Source organism: Xiphophorus maculatus, chromosome 9 (assembly GCF_002775205.1).
Source record: "Xiphophorus maculatus strain JP 163 A chromosome 9, X_maculatus-5.0-male, whole genome shotgun sequence".
NCBI classification, from domain to species: Eukaryota; Metazoa; Chordata; class Actinopteri; order Cyprinodontiformes; family Poeciliidae; genus Xiphophorus; species Xiphophorus maculatus.
The window spans coordinates 24,612,595-24,625,614 of record NC_036451.1 but is presented as its reverse complement, the minus strand read 5'-3'; the positions used below and the strand labels follow the sequence as shown (position 1 = coordinate 24,625,614).

Here is a 13,020-nt window from a genome sequence, read left to right as displayed (position 1 = left end):
CAGACTGAACATATTCCGTAATTACAAATGAATATTTAGTCTTAAGTAAATAACTGCTAATGAGCTAATCTGCATTCCTGCCCTTTTATGGTCATTTACTATAGTAGAACTATTTATATCCGACACTTCCTCTAATGCGATAAATGAACAAAGCTTCAAAGCGCGAAGCTAATTTTTCACTTAGAGCTTTAGTTAACTATTAAACCCTTAGAGCACTTATCTTTCCCTAAATGAATTTTCCAGATAAATGCTAATTAAACTAATTTGCATGGCTGTTTTGTAAACTTTTAGTTGAATGAAGTATGTTATCTGTGTTGCAGTTTTGCTTATTGACTGTTAAGAAGTCTTAAAATAGCTAAGCATTTATATTCATGCTCTTATTTTGAAGTGCATGAAGACCATTTGTACAACAATTTCATTTCCTTTCCTCAAGTTCTCTCTTGTTTTAATCCCAATACCTTTATATCAAACGAGAAACATACTGGAATAAAATAAATCACAGACAGTCACGGAACCAGATATTAACATAAAAACAATACCTAGTAGCACTATATTATGTGAATTATAATGTCGGGTTGTAGCCTTTCAAGAGAAGATATATTTGGAAGTTCACGTTTAGCATTAGCTTCCGTTAAGTACCATAGAGCTCCAGCATTAGTGAAATTAATGTTTATGATTAGCGCCTTAGGGTTAGTGCAAATAACATTTCAGATAGCAGCGCCCACCACTTTATCTGACCATCAACTACTGCTTTAAGGCTAGCTCAAGAACTTTGCACATATATATCAGTAGGAAAGGAAATCAAACTAATCTTGCTATAATGTGTCAGAGTCATGTTGGGCGAAATGCGCTGATCCATTCAGACTTTAGCTTCCAACTGAACAGACATTGCTACGATGAGTGTTGAGCCAGATTTATGCCGACTAACTCTGTGTGGCTGACCATCAAATTAAGATGAAGCGTAGAATATTTTATTAAAATGCTCATGTGTCTCTCTACCTTGAAAAACTTGTCGATCTTGGTGAGGTTGATCCTCTTCTTGGCGTCTAACTTGTAGATGTTGCTGCTGTTTCCATCCATAAGGTACAAGCCAAAACCCATAACCTGCACAGGTGAAAAAGTTACAAAGAGGATGTCTATATCTGTCAACAATGATCCACTTCTGCATTTGTATTAAAGACTGCAAATATATTGCCAAAGCAGTGTTGTTGCATTATCAATATATGCAAAATGGATATCATAAAGAACTGCAATAAATGGCAGCTAAACATTTAAGTACGGAGCATTTGGGCTCCTTATGCTCCTAATAAACGAGGTAAAGCTTATTTAGCGTAGCATTAAAATGGTTTAGAAGGTAAAATAAGAAGCCACAAAATGTTTTTGACACCTGGAGAAGAACAATAAAACCTTCATGTTGAAATGAAAAGACTTTTTATTTTTCCCAGTAGCTGCAGAGATTATTCACTATTTGTGGTCTAGATTTGCTCTAAACTCAAAGAAGGAAGATTACTTTTTAAAAATTATCTGGTTATTTATTGCAAATCATAAAATTCGAACAATATCCACAATATTATCCAAATGTTTTCCACAATATCCTGCAGCTCTAATTCATATAATTTCCGTTCCATTTACCTTGAGCAGCATGTGTTTCTCACTGGGTGTGAGATACAACTTATTCTCGTAGTAATCCACACACAGGTTGACGATGTCGGCCAGCAGCTCTTCATAACCGTTGATCACTTCCAGCTGCTGCTGCAGCGACTGATGGGCAGACAGACCACAAGCAATCAATATTTTTCAAATATGCATCACATGAAAATGAATATCAACTCGACTGTTGGTCATTCCATGTAGTATTTTTAAAGAAACGTATTGTAATAATGGTAATAAAGCCCAATACAAATAAGTTCCTGTTACAGTTCATGTAATCTTGTGATTATTTTCTCTTTATTTGAATTCTCTGTTCTGCAACATCATTTAAGCTTCTTAAAATTTTATTTGTGCATTTATTTTTCCAAAAGCGACAAGAAAAATAATGAGTGTGTGTCCTAAATGACCACTTTAACAAATATTTGGTGCAGAACAATAAGACAAACCTGGGTGATTTTGTTGTGGTTTGCCAGGAACATGGACAGATTCTGAGACTCCTGAATGGAGGAGGGTTCGGACATCTTCCTGAGAAACTGAGCAGCTCTAGACACAGAGAAAGATCCTTTTTACACCATTTTTGGTTTTAAGCAGTATTTAAAATAAAAACAATCTGCAAAAGCAAAGATTAAAAAATGCAGTTTAGTGTTTTTAACAACCACTAAACAATCTGAAAGGGTCACAATCTGAACAGGAGGCGACCGTGTGACTTTCGGAGAAACTGGTGGAGTCGTTCCTTCACTTCCTGCTTGTTGAGGCGCCTATGCATGCACACAGAAAACTACAACTGCTTGTAGTCAACTCGGCATGGGAACAGATGAAAACTAAAGGAAGTTCTAGCTGAATAAAACATAACTGTATATTATTAAAATGTATGTTCTGTTCATTATGTACACTAAAAAAATAAAAATGTTAAGTTAATGTACTAAATATTTCATTGTTTTTCTTTTAAATCACATTAAACTGTCCTTTATCCTCTTCCAGATCGGTACCAGCCAACGTCTTCCCTCAGTTTAAATCTGGACATCCTGAACAAACATCCTGCCATCTAGTGTTGGCACCGGACAGCAGCTGCACTGCAGCCTGTAAAGCCTCTGAATACCGTTTGTATGCAGAGTGGTCGTTCTTGACGCTGCACTTCATGTTCTTCAGCTCGTCCAGCACGGCGAACATGTTGATGAACTTTCCCAGGGTCAGCAGGTACGCCTCCGAGACAAAGTCCTTCCTGCGTTCGGTGTGGCAAAGACGACGAACCTCCCCACAGAAACGGTCGATGGCAGAACGCTGGATGAAAACAGAGAGGCTCAAATAAGTCGAACGTAGTAGATGATCAGCTGAAAATCTGGAAGTACATGGATGGTACCTGGAAGTACATGAAGTTCATCAGCTTGGTGACTTCTGGCTCGAGGACCTCCACAGTCTTCTCATAGATCTCCACTCTGTTTGGCTGCTCGTTACATTTCACCTGAAAAAAGAAAGGCGAAGGTCAAAGAAACATAGCTAGAACTAGAGGTACACCGATCTGATACCAATATCGGTACCAATATTGAAAAAAATTATAGTTTGTGTATTGGTGACAATGTGCCCAATTCATCAGAGCAGATCTATTCAGTCTAATTCTATGCTCTGAGCAAAGTCATGCTTTATTATTTATTTTACATTATATTTCTAATTTCACTTTCTGAACAATTTGTAAGAAGGTTTGCTGCAATTTATTTTTACGTTTGACCATGGTAGTCAACCTACCTTGGTTAACCTATTGTCCACCTGTTGTTGACAATAGGTTTGTTTTTACATATTTAACCAGGTTTGTGAAGCTATTGGTGTATTTATGTGAGCCGTACTGGTGCAGAGTTATTAATCAGATTTGTAATTCAGTACATTTATGTCTGTTAAAGAAAAGAAACGTTTCAAGTACATTCAGTGCCGTTTTTCTGAATCAGATCGGTATCAGTCGATAATAACCTCAGATATCGGTATCGGAAGTGAAAAAAGTGAATCGGTGCATCCCTAGTCAGAAAAGTCCAGTTTACCTGTGGTATGGCGCGGGAGCAGCTCCTCCAGGTGTACAGCATGACAGCGTACTCCTGCCCCTCCTCCAACATGTCATTCTGACCCAAACAAAAATATTCAGTCACTTCACACAGCCTCAACTGAAACAAAACCTCACAAGACCCAAACATGCATGCATCGTTGCTTCTGCGGCGAGTTAATTCCCAGAGGGCAGGAGGGGGAACCCGCCCTTCCTCCAAACAAAGTCCGGTTTGATCCCCACCCCGAGCAATTATCTCTCACTAATTAGAGACAAAGACATGCTATTCCCGACAAGAGCGGCTTCAGAGCCTCCGTTTGTCCCTGGGCCGTTCGCTCCAGGATTTGGATCCCGTGAGCCTCCTGCTCCACAGCATGAAATGTGTTGCAGGGACGGCCAAGTCCCACATCCCAGCTTCAAAAGGCCTCTGACCCCGTTCTGGTGAGTTTGTGTGCGTTTTTGTTTCCCCCAGCTAGAGAACAGAGACGTACCATGTTGGAGTGGACGGTGGCCTGCTCGATGTATCTGGCGATGCCGGTGACAAAAGCATTTCGGTCCTCGAAGTTGGTGTTGAAGTTGGGCTGTTGGGAAAATGAAACAACAGTGAAGATGGAGCAACAAATATGGAGAATTATTATGAACGTTTTAGCAAAGAGAGAGATCAGCTTGCCATTAAAAAAAAAGTAAAACAACAGAAATTAATTTGATCAATTAGTTGAATTTTTGGTTTTTGAAGATTTTATTTTATTACTTTTTCACCAATGCTCTCCAAAGTAATGTCAACACACCCAGTGCCGCCATCTTGTTTGACAAGCATGTTTTACTGCTTCTATTTATTTAGACTTGTATTCAGGTCAACTATACGGCAAAAGGGTCAGGCTAAGATTATTATTTATTTATTTTTTGCAAAAATAAAGTCAAAATCTGGGGGCTTAGCAAGTTTCCCCCAGAAAACTTGCTAAGCCCGGTGGCTGGGCGTTTGGGCAGTCATTCATCCAGCGGCCCGCCGTGTTTTTGAGTTAAAAAATGTTTATAGTTGACAGGAAATTTTTAAATGTCACTTGATAATCGTGTTATTGAAAGATTAATACCTGAACACATTTTAAAAAGACTTGAATAAATAAGTAATGCTAAGCCTGGTGGGGACACAAGTAAAGCCTGGTGGAATGCCAGGCTTATACTGGCAGAAACCCTGCATAATGTTACAAGAATGCAGTTGTAGTAATATGAGGATGAGGTCAATTGGCAAAAAAGTCAAAAGAACTTGAGAATAAAGTCTTAATATTAGGAGAATTAAGTAGTAATAGTATGAAAACTAAAAAATGTAACAATCTAACAAGCTTTTTCCTCATTAAAGCAACTTTTTTCCAATAATTTCAAGACATTCGTCTGGTAAAACTGCATCTTTTTTCTGTCAATAGTGACAACTTTCCTGTAATTAAACAAAAAAAGTCTTGTAGCCTGGCCCTGACACTCCGTCGTAAAACACTAAGAGAAGGGATGACTGAAATAAAAAACACTTTTTGAAAATATTTTCTGTCATTTGTAATTTCTTCTTTTTTTTAAAAGAAAGCAAGAAAGAACGATTAGAATTGGACCTGGTATAAAAAAAAATTATCCGATTGTATTTTAGCACCATCTCGCCCTAAAGAGAACAAGCACAGCAGTAGAAACGAGTCATCCCAGCGCTGACCTGGTACATGACGGAGGCGGGGAGCGGCTCGATGCACGGCTGCTGGTCCGGCAGCGGCAGCTCCTCCAACAGGTCCACGTTGGACAGAGCATCTTCTAGAGTCACAGTGGACGCCATATTGCTGTAAAGTAACAGGAAAGAAAAGTTTTAAAACTTTAGTCTAGAAACACATCACTATGCTGCCGCAGCTGCAGAATTGTAGCAGAACTTTGAAACCAGAATGAACAAACTCAAATGTTGATTCAATTTCTGTTCAGTACAAAGACACAGAGGAGATTCTGATGCTGTTCTGATGCACTTTACTAAGATGCTTTTTAAAAAACAGAAGAGGAACGCGAAACACGAGTCTATTTGAGCCAAGTCATTCAAACCATATGATAAATGCTGACAGCTGCCACAGTGCCTTGCAAAATGATTTTAAACAACAGACCAACAAAAGAAAATTAACAAATATGAAATGACTGGAAACTGTAAGAAACTTAAACCTTTGTTTTGCAAAACATCTCAAGCTCAACAACATTGGCGGGAGCATGTCTGGACATCAGTTTGTGGTCTTCCCACAGTTCCACATTTGGATTTAGCTTTGACCTTTGACTAGGTCATTCTAACACATGAATCTGCTCTGATCCAAACTCTCTAATTGTAGTTCAGGCTGGTTGTTAAGTTTGCTGTCCTGCTGGAACATAAAACTCTGATCTTAGCTTCAAGCAGCTTCTAATAGAGTTTTTTTTTCTTCAGGAATATCCTGGACTGAGTTCCTTCGAAAATCCAAAAGGTCAAGGGCCCCCAGGGCCCTCAGTGGCCCCAGGGCCATCTATCAGGTGGCCCTGGGGCCATTTGTGGCTCCCAACTATAGTTCAAGAATGATATAAATTTGACCTGTAGAGCAGGTGGGTGGAGGTGGTTGACACACATGGAAACTTTTTATTTATATTCAGGGTAAAATTATTACCAACATAATTTTATTACAATGGAAAATATTAAGTATTTGTCCCAGGAAAACTATATGTCATTCTTTTAATATGAAAAAAATGAAAGTCTTTCTGGACTCATTTATTTATAGATGAATGTATTTCTGTGTGCATTCTTCTTGTTTTTTAGACATTTATTTTATATTTAGACATATTTAGATCATTGACAATGCCACACTTACTGTATGCATATATATTTTTAAATACATTTTATACTGCTTATGGTTATGTTCGTATTTACTAATATTGAACACTTTGGATGGAGTAGCTGTCAGCATATAAGCAATTCCACCTTGGGGATCAGTAAAGTTCATTCTCTGAAAAATAACCTTTAAGCAGATTTAAAACATCGTTTTCATTAAGCCAACATTTCTGTTTTTAAAAAGTTTTTTATTGATCTGATTTAATAGTTTTACTTTAATAATGTCATGTTTTCATTAGCTGTAAGTGGAAAATCATCATAATTAACATAAAGGCTTTCAAGAATAGAATTTGTGTGTAATGAATCTATAAAATGTCAATAATATTCTAATTTATTGAATATTGACTGAAGGTGTATGCGACTTGCCCCTGCTTCTCCTTAGAGCAGCTTCATAGGAGGAGGAGGATGGATGTTAGAGCTTCCCAAACACAGGAAACTAAAAAAAAGCTACATTTTTGGCTTCTTTTGTGCAAACAGCTGTCTAAAAGCCCAACGCTTCCTGTCCACGCAGCTTCGGAATCCGGGTTGGTGTTAAATCCTGACCCGTGGGCCGTTGAACAGAACGTCTCACCGGTTTGGTATTTCCCTCTCATTCCTCTGCACACCTTTATGTGTTTTACTTTAGACACGGCCTCGTCACCTGGCCGCAGTTTGGCAACAGCATACCAGACTGTGTTTTTTTTCTGCTTAAGTCATGTACAGACAAGCTTGTGAGCACAAAAACGGAGAGAAGCTCATTTTTAATCACTCAGCAGTTTCCAAAGCATCTAGAACACAGTCAAAAATTTGATTTTTAAAATAGAATGGGAAGGGGAAATTAAGGTGTTTACACCATCATCGGGTATAAAGTTTCATAGAAAAATAGTTCCTAAAAAAACTATGTATAAAAAACAAGATTGCAACAGCAAAAATTGAGCAGCATTGAAGGGAAAAAAAAAAAACTTTATCGCATACCAATCAGTGTCTCGTGGACAGCAGATATCATCTGGTGCACACAATATGATATGTGATGCGCACTAGAAAGTTAATTTTTGTTCTTCAATGTCCCTTTAGGGGATTTGTAGGTTCCAATAGTAGCAATGATAATAATAGTACACTGAACAAGACGATAAAAGGAGTTACTACAAATAAAAATATCAGACTCACAATCCAAGCCATTGAAAAAACTATCAGCAGTAAAAGAGAAGGCAGCTTTCTGTGTTGTGAAGTTTCACTTTCCTCAGCGATGTAGCCACCAGATTAGCGCTAGCTACAGTAGTGCTGTGGGTGTGATGTGATACGATTCGGTTTGCTTTCCCACAGTGCTGCTAAGAGGTGGACGTCACAATCTGCAAACACAAACGCGCAGCAATCATAACCGCGTCCCACAGAAGAACCGACAAAAGCCTCGCAGGTCAGCGGGAGGAGGATCGTGTCAGCGCAGGTCATCGGATCTCCAGAGGGAAGTGAAGGAAAGAGAACCGACAGCAGGTTGCAAGAAGACTGCATGACGTTTTTGAGCTGTAAGGGTTAGTGTTAAAAAGATGGAGGATCCCACCCTACTGACTCACAGCTGGCTGAGGGAAACTTTGGCTATTTTTAGATAAAAGATCTGTTTTACCCACATCAGGCTTTTAATGTCTGACTCACTTCACTTGACAGCCAGCAACTATGAATCAAACAAGTTAGCAATTTACCCACAGTGAGCAAAGTTGGTAAATTTTTCAGCAATCAGTAGGGTTCATAACAAAACATTTTAAGGCATTCATTTAAAAAAACGACTAAACACAACACATTTTGTTTAGTCTATAAGAAGAAGAATTACATTATTCATCCTAGCAGGGAAATTATTTCGCAGTTACAGCAAGAATTTTTTTATACACAGATTAACACACACACACGACAGGAGCGTCTGCAGGCAGCCAACTGAGCCGGCGCCATTTTTTGAAGTAGGACATGCGGCAAAGGTCATCGGGACCGGGAGTCGAACCCGCGACGTCCGTGGGTCTAAGGCCTCCAAATGTGGGGCGTGCTAACCCCCTGCGCCACCACAGGACGCCCCAAATACTACGAACATGTTCTTTGCTGCATTTTGTTATGAATGTAGTAAATATCTGAAAGATTAAAGATTAATGACTTCATTCAGATAAAAATGGAAAATCTTATTCCTTCTTTTGCTGCACACACTATTAGTCAATGTTTGTCACATTTCATCGCTGAATTCAAGCTACATTTCAGAGCTGATATGTATTCAGAGCTGATAGGACAAAATGGAATCGGTAGTAGGCAGCAAAACTTTGTTCTTAATACAATAAATCCAAAAAGCGTTGATTAATAGTAACTGGTAAATCAAGTGTCACTATAGTACTATAAAACAAAAATCCCAGAAATAAACTTCATGGTTTAAGAGGACGTGGTGCCACAAAGAGAAACAAGACCAGTGTATCAAGAGTCAAGTCATCTGGATTTCCAGTGGGTTTTGGTTCTGGTCAGAATGCAGACCAGAACCAAGCGAAACAAAAAAACAAACCAAAAAAATATATAGAGACTATACTTGCTGCTAATTAACAAGAGTTTCAATAGAGGTGGAGATTTGGGTTGGGGCTTTTTTTGGTGGTGGGCAGTTTTTATGTTGTTTTCGGCCAGGAAACTGGCACTAGCTTAATTCCCACTACAAATGTCGAGGAAAAAAAACATTTTGTAATTATGGTGGTTTCCAATAAATAAGAAACCATCTTCTTCGTGGTTTGCGCCAGTGGCAACGTCCAGTTGTTGATCATGTGACGCAACTCGTGTGATGTGAAAAACGTATTTCCATTGGGATTCTCCAATGCCATCTCAAGCTAGCGCCAAAACGTTTTGTTGAAAAAAAGTGTTTTGTTTTTTTCATAATTGCCATGTTTCCGTTAAGCAAATTGATTTTTGAAATGTGAAATTGCAAAATTACGTGGTCAATGGCAACACAGTTAGCCAAATCTGGCAACATTGTTTGCTGGGCATCTTTTACCATAACGTCAAAGATGATACTGATGCTAATTGAAAGAAATAAAATCCTTCATTCCTAGTTTATACTGTTTTAAATAAGATGGCAGAGAAAGTTCCAGAGGGCCTAGAAATCTGACTGTACAGAGCAGTGACTAGCACTGCATTTCCTCCCCCACCTGTTGCTGTGCACTGCTGCTTGGCTGGCTGAAAAATGAGCAAGTTACTTTTGCTAACCATAGCAAAGATGAATTCAGCTATTTGGAAATATCTTTGGTCACCAAAAGTACAGATGGTGTTTTCATGGTGTGAATAATAAAAAAGCTCCAGTAAAATACAGAGAAATCCCAGATAACCTGAACGGCAGCAAGGTGATTTTTAAAAAAGTTTTAAAATTAGGATTGTAAGAATGTTGTATCTGCATGAATGACTGGTCTAATGCAAACTTTGCATGCATGATACGACTAACGGCAGTCACTGCTAACTGCACAAGATTAAAAAAAATAAAAACTCCTCATGCATTACCCAATGTGTAATCTATTTTTAAATACTTCCTTCTTCTGTTGAGACTGCAGTGCCTGAGTTTGTTCAGGGGGTTAACTGCAGCAAGTTGACAGTTTCAGAAAGTCCGTCATCAGAACAAAAAGCTTGATTTTACTTTATTTGTGATATTAAAGCTCTGAACGACCCGCTCTCATGAAGCTGTTAAGTCAAATAATAAATGTATGAACCATGTTAGTTGGTTTCTAACATCAGGTTGATATTTCCTTTCATTTCTAGAACTGTAACCCCATACAGTGAACTGGATGTGACTGAGGTTGGTTAGGAGTCCTTGATGAAATAATCAGGGTGCTTATCCCAGAGCGCTCAAATTGATCAAACCTAACAAAGAATGATGAGGATGGATAAAAAAAACAGCATTACTAACATGTCTCAGGATTTTTACTTTGGTAAAAATGAACTTCACGCAGCGTCACCGACTGCAAATTAACTCTCTGAAAATGGGAAGTATGAACCTCAGAGACGGCGAGCACGTGACGCACAGCCGGCTTCAAGACAAGGGCCAGCTTTTCTTTCATGAGAAATATCCAACCTTTTTACAACTTCCTGATGGCTAGACAGAAATTCTTTGGTAACTCAAGAACAGAGACCACTTTCATAAAGTACAAGTGATCTTTAGCTGTGCAAAGACGCCATGCCTTTATTTGTCTAAAACAAGGAACCTTGGTGGGTTTTTACTTTAACCCAGTTCCTGTTGCTATTTGACAAGAAATATGGGAAGTCGTTTCTCTTGAAGGGTTAAATCAGTCTGCTCAAGCAGCACACCACGTCTCCCTGAGTAAATACACAGTAAGGAGCTTAAGCCAGAATAAAGGAGGTAGCCCGGGTGTTCAGACACGCAAACAAAAGGCAATCATAACCCATTGGTTTGTGTGATATTTAAATCAGGTCCAACCATTTGGCCTTTTGAGCTTGGCAGGGCAGCCATGTCTGAAGTCTGGAAAAGACACTAACGGGTCAGAGTACGGATAGCGGAGGTCATCTAGAACATCAGTCTATTCTTGAGGTTCTGTTCCTGGATAGAACCACTCTTCTATAGAAAAACTTTTTTTATATATAAAGCAATGAAGGCTCCACACTTACTTTTCCTTGGAGCAGAAGAACGCAATAAAAATGTGTCACACTTTCTACTTTTAGCTGAATTGAGTGGTTTCAGAAGGACTCCTTCACAGCCTCACCTGGGTTAAAGATGAGACTTTAACACGAAGATCGTGACTATTTGGTGAGAATTTACAGCTAATGCTAAAAACTTTTTTTAAAAGTATGTATAGGTCAATAACAGAAAGTACTCTTTGTACCCAACAGTCTCCGTTTAAGAAAATATGTATAAACTTTACAACAATTACTACTAGACTTTAATTTGGCAAAGAACGCTTCGCACTGGAACTGGAAGTGATCAAGTGTCCAAAATAGAACTTGACCAAGAACAATAAATAAAACAGAAATAAAAACCACACACTACGCATACTACACTATGTAATGAAGTTTCTATAAACAAAATTGCTCATAAAAAATATTAATCACCAGAATGGAAATAAATTATCAAGCTCATGTTAATTCAGCATGCTATTAATTAATGCGACAAGCTTAAGTACGCGTGTCATTATCAGCAGAATCTAAATGACCCATTTGTGACACGACCAAAACTCGTAACCATTACCATATTTTGCATCTTATTCTGATTCACTTCCTCCAAGATCTTTTTTTTAAACAAACTATAAAAAAAGCTTGTTTTAGCTTATAGTAAAGTTAACATTTAGCAATTTGTGACTCTTTGTATAAGAAGTATCATTGAAATTTTTTCTGGTTTTACCAACAAAACTAAAAATGGAGACGAGTCCAAATATAATGAAATGAGGAAGGGGAAAAAAAACTAAATTCAAATAAAGATTAATCAGAATTAAGTTTGAATGTTTTGCATGCAGCAGCAGGTGGTGAGGATCAGAAATAAACCGGAAATTAGCTCAGGGTTCCTACAGATTTTCCATTTCAAACTTCCAGACATTTGAACTATTAGATTTTCTAATTTAGTTCCTCTTTCGACTGCTTTTACATTTGTGGTTTTAACATTTACTTAAATTAAATATTTGTGCTTCAAAATCCATGATATCCATCTCTAACATCATGTCAACTTAAGGTGTAACTTTAGTTTGAAATGAGACAACACAGGAAACACCGCAGGACATGATGCACAGATCAGGTTTTTAAGGGCCAATGCTGATTCTTTCTGACTGATTTTTCTGAAATCCAACATGCCAATTTTGATTTCGTCTGATTCTGAATTTCTTTCTAAAGTTGACCACACATACAAACTCTCAAATCTTTTTAAGCTTTCTTTTAAAACTACAGTATGTAGTTTTTATATATATATATATATAACTTCCTAAAAAAAAAGTTACCTTATATAAATAACAAACGTAATGTTTAATATAGATTTAATGAAACATTAACCTGCTACAATTTATGTCATGAAGCTTGACAACAAAATAGAAGCAAATGTGCTGCTGGTTGCTTGACAAATGCAAACGTTTTGAATCCAACAGTAACTGAAAGACTTATAAAATTATCCCCACTTGTGTGACAAAGCAAATGCCTCTAAACCTGAGTAACTGACATTTTAATACATTTCTTAAATAAGGGTGAATTTGAGTATGATGCATTTACTAAACATAAAAAATAGCTTATTCTTAAGTATTTGGCCTGCCAAAAACAGGTCAATCTGTTCACCTGCATCACCCCCACTTTAGTCTAGTCTCTCACTAAAGTGAAGAATCATTTTGAGGTAACAAAACTAATCCAGCAGTAGCCTAACATTTTTTTTAAAGTGGAAACACCTTTGTGTTGGACAGAACGATTTACAATCATGCATAAAAAATGCAAGATGTGTGACACTTTTAAACCCTCTGTTCAAACAGAATAAAGTCATCAAAGTTATCTAAGGAAGGAAGCGAAC

General features: G+C 37.8%; 1 protein-coding gene across 1 annotated transcript in view; it reads right to left on the bottom strand.

The window, feature by feature from the left end:
• cyfip1 (cytoplasmic FMR1 interacting protein 1) overlaps positions 1-13,020 on the bottom strand; it is a 34,121-nt gene that overhangs the window by 18,325 nt on the left and 2,776 nt on the right. The window contains exons 2-9 of the mRNA XM_005804426.3: positions 5,373-5,493; positions 4,171-4,260; positions 3,681-3,758; positions 3,011-3,112; positions 2,750-2,931; positions 2,097-2,193; positions 1,633-1,761; positions 1,000-1,104 (exon numbers count right to left, since the gene is read on the bottom strand). Of these exons, the coding sequence (XP_005804483.1) occupies positions 1,000-1,104; positions 1,633-1,761; positions 2,097-2,193; positions 2,750-2,931; positions 3,011-3,112; positions 3,681-3,758; positions 4,171-4,260; positions 5,373-5,489 (900 nt within the window). The 5' untranslated portion in view covers positions 5,490-5,493. The remainder of the gene's footprint in view (positions 1-999; positions 1,105-1,632; positions 1,762-2,096; positions 2,194-2,749; positions 2,932-3,010; positions 3,113-3,680; positions 3,759-4,170; positions 4,261-5,372; positions 5,494-13,020) is intronic.